The following is a 16,577-nucleotide window of genomic DNA, read 5'->3' on the forward strand; positions in this document are numbered from 1 at the left end:
AGTCTTGTGAAAAAGCTGATTTCTGAGCCAAGATGCAACCATGTTACAACACAGTACTTTGAGGGGACAATACCAGCTACTAACCACTGAAGAGCACTGTATGTTGAAAATGTAGTTTTAATAGATATTCTTCATCTTACATAATACAATAAATACACCACATTCTATAGAAATTTCCAGATGATACTAGAGTAAGAGATGAAAGAGGGAAGAGAATACCCATGGGCTTCATAGCCGTAACTCTGAATCGCATGACAAAACACTCCCCACTGCAAGCTGTCATCTATACATTTCAGGATGGCCACACCAAAAGCTAAAAAGCTATTTTTGTTTGGAGGCAGGGGCAAGGTGCGAAGGGCAGAAAATAAGGGATACAAGAAGTTAAAGGGAGACAATAAGATAGGTTCCCACAAAGAGATACTGGGCTCCCAGAAGAGATGCATACATACAAAAACAAGGACGAGAAGAAAGTTTTTAATTCAAACTTGCCTTCCCTCCAAAGAAGCTTTGTTGCTATTTAAGCAGACTAGTTGTTCCAGCAAGTAGCTTAGTACGGCTTGTAGGTAAGACCAGTGGTACGAGGTGCTAGCTGTAAGCAGTTAAGCAAACATCAGCTGATTTACAAGATGGCTGTGACACTGATATTTTATAGATTAATAGAGGGAAAGAGTTGAAGAAATTAGAAGCGTGTGTAGCCTAATTCCTGATGATAATCAAAGTTACATAGATACTCACACTACCAGTACTGCCATTTGCTTTCAACCTCCTACTGGATGCTTGATTTCCAAAAAAAAACGGATATCAATGCTTTACTAAAATCAGATTATGATTACAATGCTTACACCAGTGACTTGTTTCAGAAAAATCATTCCGAATGTAATGTCATATTAAATCGGCTAGGTAAGGTCACCCATATAACAAACTAATAACAAAAGCCATCAAACAGAAGCAAAAGAAAATCCTTGCAAATTCCATCTCTTTACTGTTTAAGTCTGTCAGATTGGTGAAGACAAGTTGTCAACTCTGGTTTCCATTTTTATATACGATTGTCACAGACAAACAAAAACTCAGCAAAATAAACCGTACAAAGGCAAAGTAGAATAACAAAAAATATTTTACTAAAACATAAGATTTACAGGAGATTTTTCCAGACAAGCCATACAAAATGGTCACAAGCTTTTTCTTGGAGGGATTTTTCTACACTTGACAGCAGAATCACAATATTATTAGTGAAGGTGATGGATGTTTAATGTTCCCATTTTTGTTCAAACAATGAAGCTTGTCCATCTACAGCGTCTAAGTTAGACTGGGCTAGAGGGTATATTCTAAAGTATAACTGGTTAGCTGCTTTAACCAATGCAATTAGCATCACCATAAAAAGGGAGGAGGAACCCACAAACTTAAAACAAAAAGCCCCGCAGCTAACCCTGCCTACCTTCATTCACAGTGCTTATACTTAAACCATGATGGGAAAAATGATTAAAAGCAGAGATGTGCTGCTGCTTTTAAACAATTTCACAACAATCCAGATGATGCTTCTAGCCTCTGCTCATGCGTTACAATAGTGAATTAGGACAAGACACAGATTTGCTAATGTGCATTTAATCACCAAAGGACTGAAGATGTCTGGGATTTTTTTCTGTAATGTTTCTAAGACTGTGTCCATTAAATGCAAACAAAAAAAGGAAGAGGTCTTGGCAGAACAGGAGAAGTGATGCACACTTGATGTTCAAAGCGCATTTAAATATTATTCATGGCATATAGCCTAGTCCATGCTCTGGCTGTGGAGAGAGAGAGAGAGRCAGACAGACAGACATTAAGGAAAATCTGTATTTTTAAGCTTTATTAAAATTATTTTAAATAAAATTTTTTAAACAACTGCTGTGTATATATCAGTTTTGAGATTCTGTAAGCATAATTCTGACCCCATAGGATATACAAAAATTAACAGTTGTTGAAATGGCTACAGTGAATACAGAAGTGAAGAGGCACCACATGATAATTCTTTCAATCCATTACAGCCCCCAATAGGAGCAAGTATAGAAGCAGGTACAGAAGTGATGTACTTTCTGAAACTAACTATCTGCATGCTAAGCTCCACAGGAAAGGCGAAAACATGTACTTTTATTCTTCCAGGAATTTAAGTTAGACACTCTTGCAATTTAGCTGCATGAAAACTGAAGATTAAATAGATCAAGAGCCTTCTTTCCCTCTCCCTCCCTCCCCCTCCGTCCTGCCCCTAATAGGCCTCACTTACAGACTTAAGTAGAGCACTGCAGGCACATTCAGGGTACTTAAGACTATGATTGCATGCAATAATTGTTTCTGCAAGTTGCCAGCATAAAACAAGAGGTCAATATTTAAATCCCCTAACCCATTAGTAATCAGCTTAATACATTTCCTAAAGCTAGCGAGAAAAAAAAAAAAAAGAAAAAAAGTGTGAGCAATACACCACCTGTTTCTATGGCTTGGGCTTCATTGGTCTTCCACTGCTCAGCTACATCATTTGCTAACGGATCATCTGGATTGGGAGCACTTAACAAAGCCTGGATTGATAGCAGAACTGTACGAATCTGCAAAGCTGGAGACCATTTATCTGAAGAGACAGTAATAGCAGTATGAAATACCACATGCATTATAATCCACACAAAACAAAACATGCTTCCCTCTCTCAGATTAAAGAATAAGTAATCTCCTCTTGCAAACAAATGAAATCTCTCTTTAGAGTCAATCTACAAATTTTTGTATTTGATAAAGACCAAAAGAAAGAAAATAAGGTAACACTTACCTTTCAAAATATCTAAACATATTCTTCCCAGCTTGTCTACATTAGGATGATAAATTTTGGTCATGAAACGTACTTTAGGAGCTGCCATTGGATATTCTTCTGGAAGGAATAGTTCAAGTTTAAATGTCCCACCCTCAAAGGGGGAATCCTGTGGACCTGCAATGACCACGTGAAAATAACGTGCGTTGCTTTCATCTGGCTCTGCTTTTATTCCAGGAACAGGCTCTGCCAGCAAACGCTGGGTTTCCTAGAAGAAGAAAGGACAGTGTAAAAAATACAAGCTATTTAAAATAACATAGACAGGCTGTAATTATAAATGACAAGTAGTCATTACAATTAATTTACCCTTATCCACAGAAAATAGTGTTAAATGAATAGCTTAAAGTCAAGATGACATCTGCAGAAAGAAGATCAGGATGTGGTAAACTGGTACRCATCTCCTCCAAGATCCCTCAACTACTGAGCTGTTGTTACCGATTACCTTACACTACAGAGGCACACAATTAAGTCGGTTTGACAAATTTCTGAACATTTGATTACAGGACTGTCAAAATGCATTTTTCAATACACATAAAARCTCCCTAGAGAACACTGCAGTGTCATGATATCATTTCCCTTTTTAGGAAAGAATCCTAATAAAAAAGAATCCATAAGTGAATAGTCAAAAGGCTTTATTGCTCCACACACAGTGTGCAAGATTTACTCTAACAAGAGTGGACTATTTTCCTAAAATGAAAGTTTTGCACTAGAATCAGACCAAGCTCTGAAGAATTCAGAGTACTACTCTGCAGCAATACCAAGTGTATTATTAAGGGTATAAGCACATGGCTTTGGTTTGAGCACTTCCAGCCTGCACATAGCCACATTCAAAGTTACCACAGCAAACAGTAAGAGACAAACAAGTTGTTCTGTGASCAGCAAAGTGAGGAAGCCTGCTTTCCCCACACAGATTTGTGTTCTTTAATTCTTCTGCCTGCAACCCTAAAAATACCTCCTGTCACCGGCAGGAGGAAGCCAGAGACAACACGACCGAGACAAATGTCCAGAGCTGCCCAAGTCCTGGCCAGGCGGCCCTCTGATGCGCTGAACAAAGAGACCTCGGCTAAATCCTGCACCTCTTCCCCTCTCCTCTGCTGCCAGGTTTCTCAAGTCTTGTAGGCACCATTCTGCTCTTTCTTATAAAAGCCTCTCGCAAAAGGGCACTAGGCAGGGCACCAGCAGACTAAGYAAGCCTCATTTCCTCAGGTATTTTTAAGCCCTACTTTTCCTCTAGGCTGTTTTCACTGGGTACAATTCATTTGATCATCATCTTTTGTCGTAACTTTCATAAAGAACAATTTTCCTGTCCCTAATGAAGAAAAGCAGCAACCTGTAGGTACAAAATTAATTTATTATTCTACTTTTATAGTATATTACAGGTGTCCAGAAGAGCATTAAYATAACCACAAAATAGAGAGACCACCTCTACTTGGATTAACACACTTTCCAAACATAACTGGACCCTAACAATATAAACATTCTATTAAAATAAATTCACACACCATTTAAATGCTGTGCCTGTCTTGATGCAATTAAATAACACCTAATTTTAGCAAAAATATAATGAAAATATACATAAAACAGGGAATTAATTGTAATTATGCCAAAATACCTATTACWCAACCCTGATATTTGTTGCTACAAATCATAATGTTTGACTTTTAAATATGCATACTTCATATATATGTATAAATATATATAGTTTTGCTATTTGTTACAGTTAAGTATTATCTACTCACCGGCATTAGCTGCCAATGCCACTTACACACCTTACTGGAAGGATATCCAAGCTGCTCAAAACTGCCTACACTCACTTATACCCATATATTTTAAAGTACACACAACTTCATAGCCCACTCAGAATTTGTATTCTGCCAACTATTCACTTGTACAATAGCTCTGTAGAAGAGTAGTTATAAACAAGGCTTGAATCTTTAATTCAGTGGTATGAAAGTCGGTGAATAAGAAACAAATTCACCCTGTAAAGTTATAAAACAACTCCTATTTCTTTCAGGGAGTTTTCCCTAATAGTGTTGCTAGAGACAGGTACACGGAACAGTTCATACCTCTAGCTATGAGTGGTCACGTACTCATTACTGTTTGCTAGTTTTAGCAAAGGAGACAGTACCTTATGCCAAATACTAACTATTACAACAAACCAACTAACTTAAGTTAGAAAGAGTGAGAGCCTAATGAAAATACCCAATTTTTAAACTTCATCACAGCTATTACCACTGGGACTCTGCCAGACACATGGTAGTAGCAAATCAATTGGTTTTAGTTCTTCAGAGCACACTCAAATTTAAAATTGTGCCAAGGCTGTCAAATTCCAACTTGTTTGTTTGTTTGTTTTTAGGGTAACGCTTTTCAATAACTGTGTTGATCTCAATAGTTCTTAGGCCCCACTCACTCCGATCCCCACCCTTCCTCCCTGGTTATCCCAGTATGCAGACCGCAACTCTACTGGAGAGCTGATCCTGGYTAAAAATAACCCAGAATCAGCAGTCACCTGCAGCATCATCCACATTTCTACCTGCCAGTGTAACTGAGGTAGCAGCATTTGCCTGTAAGCTACACATACTGCCAACAGAAGCCATTTATGAAGAAAAAAAATGCAGGAACTCAAGTTTCAAGGAAAAAGGAGTCTTTTAATACAATGCGGTTATGCAACTGCTAAATCATCATCCCATCCAGGCAGCACTTCATACTTCTACATCATGTGGACACAGTCATTTTGCCCTAAAACAATGTCAAAAAGGTGCTTGCAGAGAAGAGTATTTACAGGGGCATATATCTATACTAGGGCTAAGGTTATTCAGAACCCACACAGATCCCATAGGAATACATTAGTATTAGAGGAAAGACGCTTTAAACAAGTGCGCGCTGCACAAGGAGATTTACCACTATTAGCACATTTTAAGCTATTTCCAAACAACTGGGAGCAAGAAATACTTGCAGAAGTCTGTGAAGAAACTGTTTGGTACCATCATCTTTTATGCCTGCCAAGCTCTGATAAAACCATCACAGCAAGAAAGCAAGAACTAGGCTAAACTTCTCAAAAGCAAACAAAAAAATCATAGGTCATCACTCCTGTGACCATACATCACTACTATTTTACACAAGACTTGAGATGTCCCTCCTATTCAAATGCAGCATTTTTCTAAGACAGAGACAAGCTTATTACACTATAAAGAAAGCAATAAGGATACCACCATTTAATAAGAGAATGTATACTGTTTTACTTAATTATAAAATCCACCTGCTAGACTGACAGAAAAAGAGACTTTTGACCTTCAATTATAAATAAAATTACAACTTTTTTTTTTTTTTTGGTGGGGGGGGGAGAGAAGAGGGGAGAACTAGAATAAGAATGGAAGGGGGAAATGACTCCGATAAGGTTAAGTTTTAAGGCCTAAGTATACAAAATGCTTAAATACATATACGTAGCTCTGGTTATAAAGCCAAATCAATGGGGTTACTTTCATGTTTTAAATGGCCAGTTGAAGATATGTTGATACTAAAATTAATTTCATTAGACATAAGACAAATCTCATATTTGAGATAAACTATTGTCAGCATACGGGGTACACTGTGAATCATCCAGAAACTCAAAAAAAATAAATAAAGCAGGTTAAGCGCAGTGTTAACCAAAAAGAGCCCCAAATCACCCACAAAAAAAAAAGTCACCAGATGTAAATAAGAATTTCATTTTTGTAGACTTGGACTACATGTTAATCTTGTTTCGTAATTTTATGACACTATTTCTCCCCCAGTGAATGGTTGCCCAATGAAAGCCAGCCTTTCAAATATGTTAAAAAATTAAGTTCTAATCAAATCTTTAACTTTATTTTCCAACTAATCAAATGTATGCAATGCTGCACATTCCAGTATCTTGTTAGCTGATATCTTTCAAATACCTTTTTAGCTAAGGAAATGAGTCTTCTGCAAGCACTTAGAGAAGCATGTTGAAGAAGATGAGACACTTGTAGAAAACCAGGTTTTGCAGTTCCACTACTCACAATGTGAGTACAGCACAGGATCAAATAGTTTTCACAAGACAAAAAAACCTTCCATATACGTAAGGGTCCCAGAACAGCACTTCACAAGGCTTCTTACAAGCCCTGTTCTAGCATACTGAGGCAAGTCTCAAAAAGTTAAGATTTCTTAAAAAAAAAAARRGGGGGGGGRATTAATGCAGTATTCCATGCAGCAGCAGGCATTTATTTCTATTTGTCATATTCTGCAATATTTTAGAATGAGGTCCTTTCACTCCTGTTTTAACTCTACTTTACCAATTCCAAATTAATTTCAGTTTTCACCAGCTGAAGTAAACGAACTTAAATGAAGATGCATTCTAGCACCAAAGAATCCCACATACCTCTGATTCAAAGCTGGTTATACTCATCAAAAACTTATTTTCCGTATTTTTAAGTAGTTAAAGAACAGAGACACGATAAAGGTGTTTTGATAAACAAAACCAAAGCTCCTCTTATTAGTACAAGTGGTTCTGGAGTAGAGGGACACATGAGTTGGAGGTATTCTTCAATAAAGGCATGAAACTGAAGACTAATGGTATTTAAGGAAAAAAATTTTAATAAGCTTATTATACAGTAACCTGCATGGACAAGGACCCTCAGGAACAGATCTAGAATCTGTAGCTGAGTCCAACACAACAGAAGTTAGGGGTATGGATTTATCAGGTTGCCAAGGTTAATAGAAGCTATACAAGAGACATTTCCAGTGGCAGCATGTTTCACTCTTTGAGTATTTGCAGAGTTATTTGTTTCAGGGGAAAAGGAGAGGGGAAAAGAAAAAAAATAAAAAAGMAGCAGCAATCACAAGGATTCTCAAGCCTTATATACCCAGAACAAGACAGAGCCCTCTCTCTTCAAGGGGGAGGGCTAAAGAAACCAGAAGGTTTCCATACTGACATGCAAAACAACAAAAAAACACTGTTAGAGCATACAGAGATACAACAGTACAAAGAAGGAACGTATTAGATACTCACCATTTTAATCAGTTCCAATCTTGCAGAAGTCTTTATAAAAAGTTTCAAGCTGCCAATGCCTTAGTCAAAACAACTAAAAAGAAAAATCCCATATGCCACATTTTTGTAAAACAAAAAAAAACCACTGTAATATATTTTAGAAGTCCTACTTGCTATCCACAACCTGAGGTAGGATTAAACAATGGCATATTAGCAAATAATTACAGTCAGAAAACACATGTATGGAAGTATTTGCAAAAAACAACCATTATTTCTTACAAAGCAGACCCAATGCATCTGAAGGGAAGTCTCTAAAGCTTCACTTGACTGATGAAGACCACCTCAGTACTGAAGGGAAACAACGTTCTATGCGGATACAGAATTATTCAAGTGTCTTCACTGATTTTTTTTTAGAAAGGAATAGTGTATACTTTGATGGAAAAGAATCATCGCTATTCCATTCCCTGTCCTTTGAACACAGTTAACCACCACAAGTTTCACATTACTTTTAAGGCTGTATTCCTCGGTAGGCAAAGGGCAATTTAATCTTTAACACCTACAAAACACTGGAACTTTAAGGCTACTGCATTAAGGCCACTAGAGCTTTCTTAGAAAGGAGTTTCCTTCCAAAGTCAGCAGAAACTAACTTCAAAAAAAGAAAAAAGAAAAAAAAAAGGAAAAGAAAAAGAAAAAAGAAAGAAAGAAAGAAATCCAAGCTCCATGTCTTCAGTCAAGTTTGCTTTGCTTAGTAATTCAACTCTCTGCACATTCAGCTTCCTTATGTCACACTCAATTCAGCACATTAGTGCTAGGGCATTATCATCAATAGCCACAAAAAACCTGTAGATTAATCCACAGGTTCCACAAGTAATCTTCAGTGGAATGTTAGAATTCAAGGAATTCACTTTTTTGACAAAGATCTAATGCACTTAACATGATCTTTTAATATCAGCTGTGAAATCATGCACTGAAACTCAAAATTCATTAGGACCAAAAAGATTTGGAGATATCCAAACACCTTAAAAAGCCCCAACATTAAGATGACAAGAGAGTGATGTCACTTGTTTTTTAACAAAACAAAACAACAACAAAAAAAACTGCCTTCCCACTGAGACCTGATCTGCAATCCCACTTTTACTTACATAACTGTTTCTTTGCCCTTGAGACTACAAGGGCATCCTTACGATCAGCAGCTTAAGGAAAAGGCCGTATCGTTAAGCTATTCAGCGGCCAACAAAGTTGTGATAGAATTATTCTGAAACCTAAAAACAGAAAACACTGATAAGGCCTCTTATTAAGAGACAAAATATTGTAGATATTAGAACTGTTAAATATTTAGGCTTCTGAAATGCCCCAATACTCATTCATTTATGCAAAGTCTCAGGAGAATTATTCTTTCCTTATATTTTCAGCAGCACGTGTATTAGCTCAATTTTCTGTGCAGGAGTCAAGTAATTTACTGTCACCCCCATCCACTAAAATAGAGGTTACACCCCCACAATCATGTCAGATTGGTATAGTACAAGCCTTCTCTAATCTACTTCAGAGAGTGAAACATTTCAGCTGATGTCCACTTATACCTGTATGTTAAACTAACCCTAGCTGACTTTACTCAGAAGAGAGTAGGGAGCATAGCCTAGGGATGAATCTTTCTCTTAATACGACTTAATCTGTGAGAGAAATTACGGCCCTCTCACTAGAAATTACCATCCCTCAAATCTGCCGAGAAAGTAAATCCTGTGAACACTGGCAATTCAGTTTGGTTAGAGGTGAAGTTTCTTAAACAGATCTTTGTTAACCTGAATACTTTTGACTGACAGCAAACAAACACTACTGCCATCTAGCAGAGGATGGTAACATCCAACAGAAGCAGTGACGAACAGCTGGCACGGCCCATAGACAACAGCTTCTTCCACCAGTATGAAGAACTGAAATTTGCATGTCTCAGCATGTTGTCTCCTCCCCAAGTTCCCCGCTACTAACAGAATGCAAAACCCATCTTCAACAGCCTTAGCCTTCCATAAAAAGGAAACTGGAGGGCAACCACACACAGACAGTCTGAAACTGGCTTAAAAGAAAACCATAGGTAAAATGAAAGAGGCATACAGACTGAAATACACACTAGACCGCATCACTTCTTTTGAGATGTATAACTTGTACTTGAACACAGCCTAAGTTAGGTGCACAACTGTTCAAGTCTAAGTCAAAGTAACRTATCTGGAATGTGTTTAAATTGCTGTATGCAGAAGCATATCCACTTTATAGAGGATATGCTATATAGAATTTCAGATGGTATTGAAAGTTTGAACTACTCAAAAAAAGGAGACTGACTTAAAATGAAAACCACTTGTTCCATTTTCTGCTATAGAGGATGATGAGATTTACCAGCTGGAGGTTAACACATGTACCAATTTATGTGGAAGATGAGATGATATGATGAGGAAAAAAAATACATATCTTTCAGTTTAAGTGATTGCTGATCAGTGTCTTTTCAATATTTGCTTTCYAGTAGCGATCTGACATTTGCTCCCAAGTTGTCTAGAAAGATTGCTAAAGCAGATGAAAAAACAGCAGTTAAATCCTTACCAACAACAAAAAGCTGAGATTATTTCAACATAGTAAATTATACCCAAGTTCCTCTCATGATGACTAAAAGTAAGTACAAATCATTTCTCATTCTTTATTGTCTTCAGGTTTTAGCTTCACCGTTGAGCTAAACTGTTCTGATAGCAGAAAATCTAAGCCAGCTACCAGTAACATTATGTTCAAACTATATCTAATATTTTGGATTCGCTTTTGGATATGTGAAAGAGAAGTATTTTAGCTATATATATCTAATCTTAAACAACATATTGGCACATGGACAAGCTATAATCAGTTACTGAGTGGCAATTCTTCCATATTCTGTTAGAGTAAGATGAGGACAGAGATCACACTAACCTCCTTCACCAAGAGCCGATAAGTTACATACAAGTTTAACTGCATGCATGATTTTGCTTTGATTTGAGRGGAAGGTAGTGGAGAAAATGTCAAAAAATGTCCTCTGCATACAGGGATAAAGCAGCATCAGAAAACCAGACTCAATGCAATGACTTATTATAAAAGTGCATCACATGTTGGCATAAATTCTTCTAGGATCTATCAATTCATTAGCTACAACTGCGTAAAGAACTGGCCACAGCCAGCATTATGGAAATTGAATCAGTTACCTAAGCATATGTCATTGTCAGACAGATTCCAAAATGCTTAGATTAAAATTATAGCATTGTAGAACAAGTGCATTGCAGAATGTTTACCTTTTAGGAAAAAGAGTTAGCATAAAAGGYCATTAAATTGCACAGCAAAGGTCAGACATCATAAATAGAAGGCTGCACTTTGTGGTTTCCAATAGCTGACCTCTGCAGGAATCCCTTATTCCTTGCCATATAATCCCAGAGTGTCAACATCCCACATGCTTCTGTTTCCTGGACTCATTACTGGGCCAACATCCCTGCCTGCACACAAGTGACTCCGGATATGTTTCTACCACCTCAACAGTTCTACCACTGACCCCCACTATATCTACCCCACAAAACCAAAAAAAAAAACATTCAGCACATCAACATGCCCATGCACCCAGGGAAAAGAAGAAACCTTCTAAAACTATTATATCAGTGTTAAATTCTATTAACTTGTACTGTACTCCTTGGACAATTGCACAGCTACTTGAAACTGCAGCTCTGCTAAACAGCCAGCGTGAGCTCTGGATTGCTACATTCCTCCCATCACACACACACTTCTGGTTTTCCAATTCCCACCACAACACTAGCAATTTTAACAATTGCAAAACCAAGTACAGCAAGAGGAAGATGAGTGTACTCCACGTAGCAGCACCTTCCTAGAGAAGGATCCAGAATCTAGTCACTCATAGAGGAGGACCTTGTTGCCAAATAGTAACATGAAAGAGGTTTCTCTAGGGTCAGTATCACTCTTCCCTGAGAAGAACTATATTCTGGAATTTTCCACAGCAGATTATAGGATTTTAGGAATCGTGAAGCTGAGCTCCTATGCAAATTCCTAGAGGATTATCTATGTACTAAAACAGATCAAGCTTTTTTACAGTGCATCTCCATCTATAGTAAAGTGAGGCCTAACTAAATTCAGTAAGCTAATAGTACATACCATTCCTGCAGTTTCTCTGATGGACCTTGTTTGCATTAGATATAGCATATTTGCATTAGGGCCTTGCATTAATATACAGTGCAGAGTCAACTATTCAAGTGTAATTAAAGCAAAGAATAACTCATACAGAGCTTTTGGACAAAAGCTATCCAAGGCGAAATCTGTCACTTTCCTCTCTCACCCATCGTATACTAGTCTTAACCCATCATTCACATGCAACTCTGAATACATTTTTGTTTTGTGCTCTAAGACAAAAATATTGCTGATACATAAATAGGCAGCAAAAACAGACAAGTTCAGAATTAAAAGTGTGCAAAGTGGTAAAAAGCCATTATCTTCACTACTAAGAAAGTTTAGTTTACCATAGACCTGTATCCCAAAGTTGCCCAGGTATTATGAGAGAAGGTGCGTCAAACAAACGTTTTGCCTCTAGTTGGATTATTTGCTGTTCTTTCCCATTTTTAATCTCTAAAGTCCAATAAAAACTTCTTAGAGCAAAAGACTTGGAAAGTTAGTGTCCTCTTTAAGACCTCATACTAACACTCCATGTTTTCCTTTTAAAATTGGCACCTTGACTAGGATTTTCTTATTCTCAGCCTCCCTCCCACGTCTCTACAAAAGCCAACCGTCCCGCCARAACACTAGGCTTCTAGTCCCTGCCTACACACCCTTCATGGTACCACAACCACCCTATGGTATACTACAAGCCCAGCAAAAAGAATCTGAGGGTATCTGAGGGTAGGGGAGGGGGGTTGTCACAAAATAGAATATTTATCTTCCTAAAGGAAGGGGGGGAACCACAACCCTCTGGACCTTTCATCTTTATGTCAAATTTAAGTTATCCACAAGACTGAAACAGCACACAAGGCAAAGACACTACAAAGACCAAATATGCATCTCCTCTGATAAAYGTTCAGGTACTGCACCGATCAGAAGTGATCTGTTTTCTATGCCTAACTGCTGTTCAAACAAATTGTACAGACATTAAAAGGTACTAAACAAAAAAGACTGGAAGTAAATTTAAAGGGTTTATCCAGGAAGCAAAGAAATGCATAGAAACGGCAGCACAAGCAAAGTAAYGACAACCTAAATTTTAATGTGAAGATAGATGTCCATGCCAGAGCTGCCATTAGCTTCCAAGGTGAAGATAAACCTATTGGCAGCAAACTAGCTGCCTAGAAGTTTCTAAGAACTTCCAGAAAGTTTCAGAAATTGCAAACTAAATTCCTGATTTACATTCAAAAATACTTCATGTAAAGCTGATGCAACYGGCCTTCAAAACAGAATTTTATACAAGCCAATCACCACATAAGTTATGAGAAGTTCCATAAAACCTCCCATAAAATGTTGCCTTAAAGCGTAACTTTATAAACTCTGTCATCCAAACGTTACCAAAGTCAAACACCATGAGGAGGAGTTCACTGGCAACAAGGAAATGGCTTCTCACAGTAAAGACAGAGCAAGGAAGGAATCTCTCAGACAACAAAACACTACCATGAAGGGGGARGAAATCAAAGCCTCAGCAGGTTAATGCTGATAAATCCTTTAATAATAATAAAAAAAAGCCTGAAGAAGCCTCAGATAGATATTGATTCATATGGTTTAATGGCCGTAACAAAACTGGCTACATAGTTAATGCGTAGACCTGGATACCAAATCATGAATGAGATTAGGGCAGCAATGAAAATAGCAGAAGAAAAACATTTCAAAAGATGACACAAAACAGCATTGCCCATCCCATTCAGATACACTGACTGCACTTGACACAGTGATGAGGTAGCTTGAATGTCAGCCAAAAAAAAAAAAAAAAAAAAAAAAAAAAACCCCACACACACACCCCACAATCGGATGCAATTCAACTCCTTACTCTACAGGACCTATGTGACTTTGCAACACAGAAAAGAATCAGTAGAATAAACAAGTGTTTGAAAATTATATATATCGCAAAGGTTTACTTTTTACTATTGTGCAGTAAGAAAAAAGTGACAGTTCATCTATGTAAGCATACCATAGTGCATTTCTCTCACATTTACAGATGTATTGGACTGATTCTCTGAGCACACTTGTTTTTGGATTATTCAAGGAAAATATATTTTACATAAATTATATAAACRTGTGCATGTATACATACACACTCATCTATTCACAAGGCAGAGATTTCTCCAATTCACGCTATTTCTTTGATTTAAAGATACAAAACTAAATTGTTATTTTCTATTCATCATTTGTAACATTCTAACATCATTAAGTCATTTCTAAAGCAAGTCATCTCCTGAGCTTAAATCATTCGCTCCAGCTGCTTAAACCCTACGTTCCTAAGAAACTAATCTGAGGACAGAAAACAGGACATAAAACTGCATCCCCTGTTCCAAATGCTTTGCAGTACCTATACTGTCACCTTTTTGATTAAATTTGAGGAAAGACTGAAAATACAGAGCTCTCTGCCAAGACAGGGAAAGCTACTGCTCTCCTACTGGGCCAGACMACAGTTTGTACATAACTAAGATACAAGCTGAAGAGAACAGGGCTGCTAGTCAACCTGAGAGCCATCTGCCAGCAGTCGGTCAAGAACAGGAATGCCAACCTCATTTCAAGCAGTTGGCTGGATTCTGCATTTCATTATGGTCTGAATATACACACACGATTTGCTATTCCCAATAAGCYGCAGCTAGTCTCTCTCAGATGACAACACAAAGCCTGCACACAGATCAAAGGGAAAAGGTCTTTTCCTAAAGCCATTTACTTGCAGATAATCACATTTGCTACTGTACATAAGGAAAATGGGATCTTCTGATTCTAGAGTTATTTTAACCTTCTACGGCCCTTCCCTTTCCCCTGACCTATCTTCCTCTCTTCTATTTCCTTTCCTGATGTTTCAAATTCCCACTAGCAGTGAAGTTCASTCATTCCCTTCCACCTAAGGCAACCAGCAACAGAATACTTAACTCTAAAGTTGGCAGGATAGCAAAGGTCAAAACAATTCTCATTCAAAACTCCTAAAAATCTGTCTGCTTCAGTCCAAGTTTGCACATCTGCAGCTGTGATATTTCAAAATAGTATTTTGCACATTTTTGAGACCATAATAAACAGTCATTCAAATCCTAGACCATATGTGCATCTAGCAGCCTAGGGCAAGCACAGTGCAGGAGTTACAGAACTAGTTCTCATAACACAACTAATCCAGGATCCAAAAGCTCTAGGATGCTTGCAGACAATATAACAACACACATACAGAAAWAAACAACCTATATTACCCTATTATAGAAAATAACTCCATAAGAGTCTAAGGGGGATTCCTGTTAGACCCCCATGAGAACTGGAGTTTCTAGGTCTCTTTTCTGCTGCCCTCTCCCTCTTTCCCCAGGGCAACAGAAAGCATTCTGGTGCCAYCACACATCTTGGAAATGAGTTGCGTGTATTGCTCCAAGTTTTATTTCTTCAGCCTCTTTTCAAAAAAAGTGCCAAGGAACCTATGTGCCAGCTTACAAGTGGGTGCATTTCTTGGTTGTATTCAGAAGAATTATCAAAAACTATGAAAAAARACTAGCACAGATATTAGCTTTATGACCATGCTCTTACCACATCTGCATGATGAATACCAGTTCCACCATATTATGAAACAGCACTCTCTCACACCTGAAATACATTCAGCATTATATGCTATACACCATGGCAGCTAGATAGGCAGATTAATTCATTCCATAAGATTTGTCTTCATTATTTCTACTGCTTACCTTTCCAAATGGTAAACAGAGTTTAGTCTTTTTCAGAGAATACTCCTCCTGCCTCATCTTTCTCTTATCTCCTCTATTCACCTACTAAACTTTAYGTTTTAAAGACAATCCAGTGCTATCTTTGCTTCAACTATTTAGCATATTCCATGTCCTAGTGTTTTACAATGGTTGCCAACTTTCAGYATGCTCAACCAAGAGCTTCACAGCATTAAGTTATCTGTGACATTCATTCACTTGAACAAGAAACAACAACGCTATTTCCAATGAAGATTAAAAAAAATCTTACTGGAAAAACTTCATAACTTTTTTAAAAGTACTGCTCACCAATTTGAGAGTTTCAATTCACACTGCTGCAAACTCAGCAAGAGTTACCAGCCCAACACAAATATCCAGGCTAAGTACTGGACCAAGCCGTGAAAAAGGCTCACGCTGGCACTGCAGTGCAGCTAATAGCRTTTGCCTCGAGTGACTCCAATCCAAGTCATTCAAGTCTCAAGGTGATACAGCACTCAGCGAGTCAGCTAGAAGTCCCCCAAAGTTGACATTTCTTACAAAGTYTGGTAAATAAGCCAAGCGAATACAGTGAACCTCGGCCCCAACACGCAGATTTTATKAAAACCGACAACTCGGAGCGCATTAGGCAGCCCCCGGGTTAGCACAACCGTCACGAGTGGGAGCTCCTTCCTCCGCGCCCCTCGGGAAGCGGTTTAACGACTCGCACACCGCCGCCCTCCCCGCGCGGACGCGGGGGCGTGCGGGGCCCCGCGCGCCCTGGCGGCCGCCGCAGCTCCGCTGCGGGCCTGCATCAACCTCCACCAGCCTCCCCCTCCAACACCCGGAGCAGCCGCCGGGCTCCCTCCGGCCGTGG

At 38.3% G+C, this 16,577-nt stretch overlaps 1 protein-coding gene across 1 annotated transcript in view; it reads right to left on the bottom strand.

Moving 5' to 3' along the window:
* Positions 1-1,096: 1,096 nt before the first annotated feature.
* Positions 1,097-16,577, bottom strand: part of UBE2N (ubiquitin conjugating enzyme E2 N) — a 15,989-nt gene continuing 508 nt past the window's right edge. Inside the window, exons 2-4 of the mRNA XM_085321351.1 lie at positions 2,789-3,035; positions 2,456-2,596; positions 1,097-1,781 (exon numbers count right to left, since the gene is read on the bottom strand). Coding sequence (XP_085177477.1) covers positions 1,741-1,781; positions 2,456-2,596; positions 2,789-3,035 — 429 coding nt within the window. The 3' untranslated portion in view covers positions 1,097-1,740. The remainder of the gene's footprint in view (positions 1,782-2,455; positions 2,597-2,788; positions 3,036-16,577) is intronic.

This window comes from Rhea americana, unplaced genomic scaffold (genome assembly GCF_003343005.1).
Source record: "Rhea americana isolate MKP2758 unplaced genomic scaffold, rheAme1 scaffold_69, whole genome shotgun sequence".
Lineage (NCBI taxonomy): Eukaryota > Metazoa > Chordata > Aves > Rheiformes > Rheidae > Rhea > Rhea americana.